This window comes from Eufriesea mexicana, unplaced genomic scaffold, assembly GCF_001483705.2.
Source record: "Eufriesea mexicana isolate 0111107269 unplaced genomic scaffold, ASM148370v2 scaffold17514, whole genome shotgun sequence".
Lineage (NCBI taxonomy): Eukaryota > Metazoa > Arthropoda > Insecta > Hymenoptera > Apidae > Eufriesea > Eufriesea mexicana.
The window spans coordinates 8,194-14,390 of record NW_016924843.1 but is presented as its reverse complement, the minus strand read 5'-3'; the positions used below and the strand labels follow the sequence as shown (position 1 = coordinate 14,390).

General features: G+C 32.4%; 1 protein-coding gene across 4 annotated transcripts in view; it reads left to right on the top strand.

Moving 5' to 3' along the window:
• Window positions 1-2,616, top strand: part of SCAR (wiskott-Aldrich syndrome protein family member 3 SCAR) — a 110,703-nt gene extending 108,087 nt beyond the window's left edge. For 3 of the 4 annotated variants that reach the window (XM_017909345.1, XM_017909346.1, XM_017909344.1), the window contains 4 exons: window positions 1-13; window positions 516-826; window positions 1,308-1,736; window positions 2,135-2,616. In XM_017909345.1, coding sequence (XP_017764834.1) covers window positions 1-13; window positions 516-826; window positions 1,308-1,736; window positions 2,135-2,316 — 935 coding nt within the window. In that variant the 3' untranslated portion in view covers window positions 2,317-2,616. The remainder of the gene's footprint in view (window positions 14-515; window positions 827-1,307; window positions 1,737-2,134) is intronic. The other variant, XM_017909347.1, reaches the window with a different exon arrangement.
• The last annotated feature ends 3,581 nt before the right edge of the window (window positions 2,617-6,197 follow it).

Sequence of the window (6,197 nt, the reverse complement as noted above, 5' to 3'; positions counted from 1 at the left end):
CCGATCATTATAGGTTTGTAGCTTTATGCAATATATGTGAAAGGTGTTTGCTCGATGTAAAGTTCACTCGTTCCTTCTGCGCTGCATTCTTTACTAAAGACAATATTATATTACAGATGTTCTTCGGCGGAATACTTTCTTGAATGGCTTATAGCATCTTGTTGTATCAATTATGTAGTATATTATGTAGTATAACACTAAAATATTATAAAGTTACTGTAATAGAATATCACCATATTTCTACATTTCCATTCTATATTTCTATTTGTTTAAAAAATATAGAACAAAAATCTGAAAGTATGCACTTTGTACTTTAAATACATTTAAAAACAGTTAAGACACTGAATAAAATTAGTTAATTGCTACATTTATTGTTAACACATAATTGATTAAAATCACTCAAAGAAGTGGTTATTAATTAGCTATAAGTGAACTTTGATAATGAGGAAATATATTGTTACTAATATATGTAGGATTAAAACTAACATTCAATTGATATTTGTTTCTGTAAACAGGGTAGCAAATTACGTGACCCAGGGTTATGAAGACAACTTGTACGGCTCGCACTATGGCACAGGTCAAGGACAAACGGGTAGCGAAACGTACCAAAGTCCTGGTGGTCAAAGTACTCCAAGTAGAGGTGGTAGATCACGACCATCGCAACCACCACCAGCTCCTCCAAGTAATACTTCTAGCAATTCAACGCCCACTGTAGCCTCTGCTAACAATACTCCAACACGAGGAAGATCAATGAGCACTGGTAGGGACACCCTTCCACCACCACCTCCGCCTCCTGGTGAAACTATGTCCCCTCCTCCTATGAATGGTAATTACATTAACATTTATAATCAATGAATGCAGCGTAACGTCGAATATGGATTTAAATTTTAGAAGAGTGACTCTAGTTTTAATTTAACACATTTAAATCTGGTATATTAGTATATTTTTGTTGTAAGATCTTTGTAAGATGATAAGGTTTGAAATCCTGATGTCCTTAGTTATGTCATGTTTTTATTTTAACTTTAATCCAACCAATAACCATTACCAATGTGTGATATATTTTTCCAAGATTTCTAATAGTGACACAATATGCTATTGGTATGGAATGAATTAACAATGTACACGTTGTGTGTATAACATCTGAAAAATTACTTTTTATCTGTGTGTGTTATTAAAATAACCATTTAAGTTAGAAGTAAGTTTTAAACTAAAAATATGTAGACCTTTATTCGAGACTACGCTTCATTTGTATTAAGTTATTCAGATGAAGATATAATTTGTATTAATTGTTTCATCAATTATTTCAGGTTCAATACCGTCTCATCTATTGAATAGGAACGGAAGTCGTTCAAACAGTCCACTACCCAGTCATCATTCTACGCCTACTCCACCGAATCATTCTACACAAATAGGAACAGATGAAACCGATCCTGCACCACAAGACTTGCCGCCTCCACCTCCAACTCCCGATCCTACACCGCCTAGACCTATTTCTCCACCATGTAATATTCCACCACCGCCTCCTCCACCTCCACCTCCGCCTGTTGCTAACGGACCGTCGCCCCCAATGCCATTAACCAATGGCGATATTGCTAAAATGATAGCGACCAATCCACCGAAGTTGAAACCCCTGAAACCTTTGAAGAATATTGTGGATGGGCAATTGAGGAAGCCCGTTAATCCGAACATCCCCCTTGTCGACCCGCGAAATGATCTACTTAAAGCAATTAGAGATGGTAATTATCCTATTATTCGGTTAATTAAAATTAGCCCTTTTCAATTCATTCGATACATTAAATTGCCAGCAGGTAGAATTTACTTTAAATATTAATATCACTTAACATATCTTTGAACAGAAGTTATCGTGGATTTAATTTATGTAATATAGTAAATTTTTGGGGACAACATGGGATATGAAGTTGTGCCCACTAGATAAGAGTTTGTTTTATATTGTAATTCAAACTCATTTTATAGAACTAATCATTATCTATATCATTGTCCATATCTTTTTAAAGTTTCAAATACAAATCTTTAAAAGATTTAAATTTGATTTTTTATAGTACAGCATTAGATTGAATTGGTAAAGATTAAAATTATCGGTAGAATTCCTTTAAAAATTTATTTATTTTTGTAGGAATAAAATTACGTAAAGTAGAGAAGATCGAACAGAAGGAAGTGGAACGCGTGAACGCATTGAACGACGTCGCATCTATATTGGCCCGACGTGTTGCTGTTGAATTCAGCGATAGTGACTCAGCATCGGAGAGCGAATGCGACAGTGAAGGATGGGGCGAGCAGGAAACGAATCTCGCGTGACCCAGTTCGCTTCCATCTACTGCCACTGCCTCCTAGAGAAATGGCTGACGATTCTTTCGTTTCGTTTGTTCCCAACGAAAGTTTGATTTTTGTTGCCCGTCGCACAAGTCACGCGCTTTGTTTGCGTGTAGTTGTCGAGTAGAAATAATTTGATTGGTGTACACCGAAGGGGCACCGGATTTGAAAGTAGAAACAGAACCAGCGAATTTCGTTACTCGATTGTTTATGTTGAGTTTTGTTAATACAGAGAGCATATAAACAGGAATTATTATTAGTATCATTAAAAGTATAAATGTAGTATTACAGCAACGATTATTTTTATTATGTACCATTTTATTACCTTTAACAGGGTTACTTTCTTTTTTGTTATGAAAGAATATTTAATAACTTTTTTTTTGTATAAAGTAAATAAAAAGAGATTTGTTTTCATGTTAATCGCAAGCTCAATTTTATAGCATGTATTTATCTGAAAAAATCGGTATATAAATATATAGCTTTTCTTAGACGATTCTAGGAATCGTCAGCCAGAGGTCTTTTATTTATTTAGGGAGAATCTATAAAGTGAATGTAGCAGAAGAGTCTAAGTTCATGTAAATTTAGAATATTTTTGAGGAGCTATATAATACATTTTCCTTTATCGACAGACGCTTCCACTTTGTTTCACTGTTACAAATAAAAGTATAAAAATTTACAAAGCATATATAATTGCATGTTTCTTTCGATTCTCCGATTTTTAAGCAGAATTCAACGAACGTAAAGCAGATTATCTAGAGTAATAAAGGACACGTGAATAAGAAGAAGGTACGCACACGAAATCGTACGTCGATTTCCTATCATTGCTCGATGTCGATTGTAGAGGAAGTGATTTCTTTTCGGCACATTCCATGATAATACTAATACTACGTAACAGAACAAATTTTACTTTTCGTTCCGGACATCCGTTCGTCCATGTTACAATGACGATGTATGCAAGTCCTTAGCAATTGCTCTGTATATGTTATAATACATTGTACGTGAGAGTGCGTATTGTACGTGAACTAAACCAAACAGCAGAGCTAATATTTTTGTTCTCCTTTTCGTATATAAGTCTGTAAAATACCTGTACCTTAAATGTTTTTGTATGCTTGTCGATTAGGTAGGTATATGTATGTTCGCTCTATCACAACGAGAGTAATAAAAAGGAGTTTTCCAATTTTTTCTACGTTTCCAAGTGATCTTCCATATCGTGACTACAATAAGCGATATTGTGGAGAACGGAGTTCTTTTTATCAGCGAAGTGTCGAAAACCAAAATACTCCATTTACTTATAAGATGTAAGGACAATGTAATTACCGAACGAGTGAGAGGATTCATATTTTTTAGCATTTAGTGGGAGAAACTCTAATAGGGGAAATATACTACTGTTGCAATGAGAATTACAGTTGCCAATTTTAAGCGTAAAAGAAAAATGATTGTGATTTATTTTGCATCGATGTTGGTGGAATATGATGACTATTGGTAAGATACGATATATATGTATACATAAACAATCTATATATATATACATATTGATCGTTAAGATTATTGTATAATCTTATGCGCTTGAATGATGACAAATGTTCAGGAAATCTGTTTTTGTCCCACTCGTTTCCGAACGTTACCTAAATGTTTAAAGAAACAAGAGGAAGTCTTCGTTATGTAAGAGAGGGTAAAGTTGAGAGAGCCTCTTGTTGGTTGGTTAGTTGGTTGAATTAGCAGTTTTCTTTTATTAAGTACGAAAGAAGTTCGATTGACTCGAACCGCGCGAAAAGTAATTTATATTTAATAATAATTTTCGCTGACGTTTAGGAAGCAGCGTTTTATCTTGTATAAAGTGTGCGAGGTTAGGGAGGCGAAGCTGGATCGCTCCACAATGTAGCATACAATTCACCGGCAACGACACATGTACATTCACATGATTTTAAAGTATAGTCAAAACGCTATTATATTATAATAATAATATTAATAATAACATTAATAATAATGTAATGAACAGTTGTTCAGTCTCGTCTGTACTATGTTTATACATATATATACATACAAAGTTAATATAATTCGCAGTATAAATTCGTTAGATAGTAAGACTACTAGCCGTAGGTATATACTTTTAGCTACTTCGCCAACTACGACACAGTATTTATGGAGAATTTTTTTGTAACACGATGGAACGATGAGAAAACGTTTCGATTGTAAGCTTAAATATCGTGCAACTTTGTATGAATGTATATTATATCGTCGATCGTGCTTTCTGCGAAGATATCGCGTACTAAACTATTGCGAAGCTGTTGTACCTAAATAAGACGGTTATTCCAAAGCTTAATTAAGAGAATTATTCTCGTCTTTACTAGACGCGAAAGGAGAGATCGAAATCATTTCGTACCTTTTCCCTTTTGTTTTTACTTACAAACCTCGTACTCGCTCATCAGTCTTTTAAATTTTTCTGCAGGTGCAAAGTAAATATAAGCCTCTCTCTCTCTCTTTCTCGGCTATCAATAAAATAATAGATAACAAATTTCTGATAATGATAAATAAAAACGTTAGTTTACGTACTCCAAATCCATTGCAATAAGAGTGATTTCATTCATCGTGTACGATAAAACAGTATGTCAGGCAAAAACTCAACCATAATACCCATATGATGATTACAAATGTACGACGGTATTATTAATAATAATAAATTTGTAGCAAATCTGTACAGAGCCAAATAAATCAAAAACTTTCATAAATCATCGGAGAATCGTTTCTTTTATACCGCAATGAGAGTAGAGAATAAAGAGTTAGTCACATTACTAAGTTCTAATATAATATTGTATTTCGTTTCATTTTTAATTTATTTTTAATGTTTATTTAGACATTTTGATAATATGTTAAGTGAGTTATATAAAATATTATAAGTACCTTTATTTTAATAAATATTATAACCACCTTTTAGTACTTTGAATTCATAAATGTTTCTGTAAATCTATATATGAAAGTTACACTACTACTTGTTTTCTTATCATAAAATAGTAAAAGATTTTGTACATTGTATTATTTCATTACGTTATGTATAACTATCTTTTATTTCTTTTTATTGCAACATAAGTTTTATAACAAGTTACATACTTGAAAGATATATTCCATGAAATGTACAACATGTTTCTTCTACAGGAAATGTTCCAAAAATTGTTATCTACTTTTAATAACAAAGCAAGGTAACTGAGAGGTTATTGTTCTGTAATTATCATTTAATAAATGATCATCACAGAAACTATAGTGGATTTAACATAATATCATATAGATGGGAACATGAAGTTTTTGAAATTGTAATTTAATGAATTTTAATAAATTTTTGTTTATGTAGCATGTAAATGTAAACGTTTGAAAAAAATATGTAATAATATAAATATGAAATTGTATTTTTTTATTTTTATAATAAACAAAACTTTTAAACATGACACCAATTTAAAAAATTTGTTAAATGCTTTTAAAGTATTTATATAGTTACTAATAATAAACTTACCACCTGAACATGCAAATAAAAAAAGAAAGGAAGACCGCAGTAGCGATTAGGAATTAGTACAATGAAATAATTAACAATTTCAGTTCATGAATTAATAATAGAAATTTGGAATTTTTGACATCATTTGATATTTGACATCGATACTTAATCCCATAGCCATTTCAAAGATGCAACATTTTCCCGCTACAAAAATACCTAGCATATCCGGCTGCGGCCAACTTCCAGTTGGCGGTAAGGGGGCATATCGGTAACAAATGGTGTAATATTCTCACGCGTCAAAGTGAAACATTAAATCTCAAAACGTTTCGTGAAGTAGAGATATCGCTGATTGACGTTTTAATTACTTTACGTAGATCAAGAT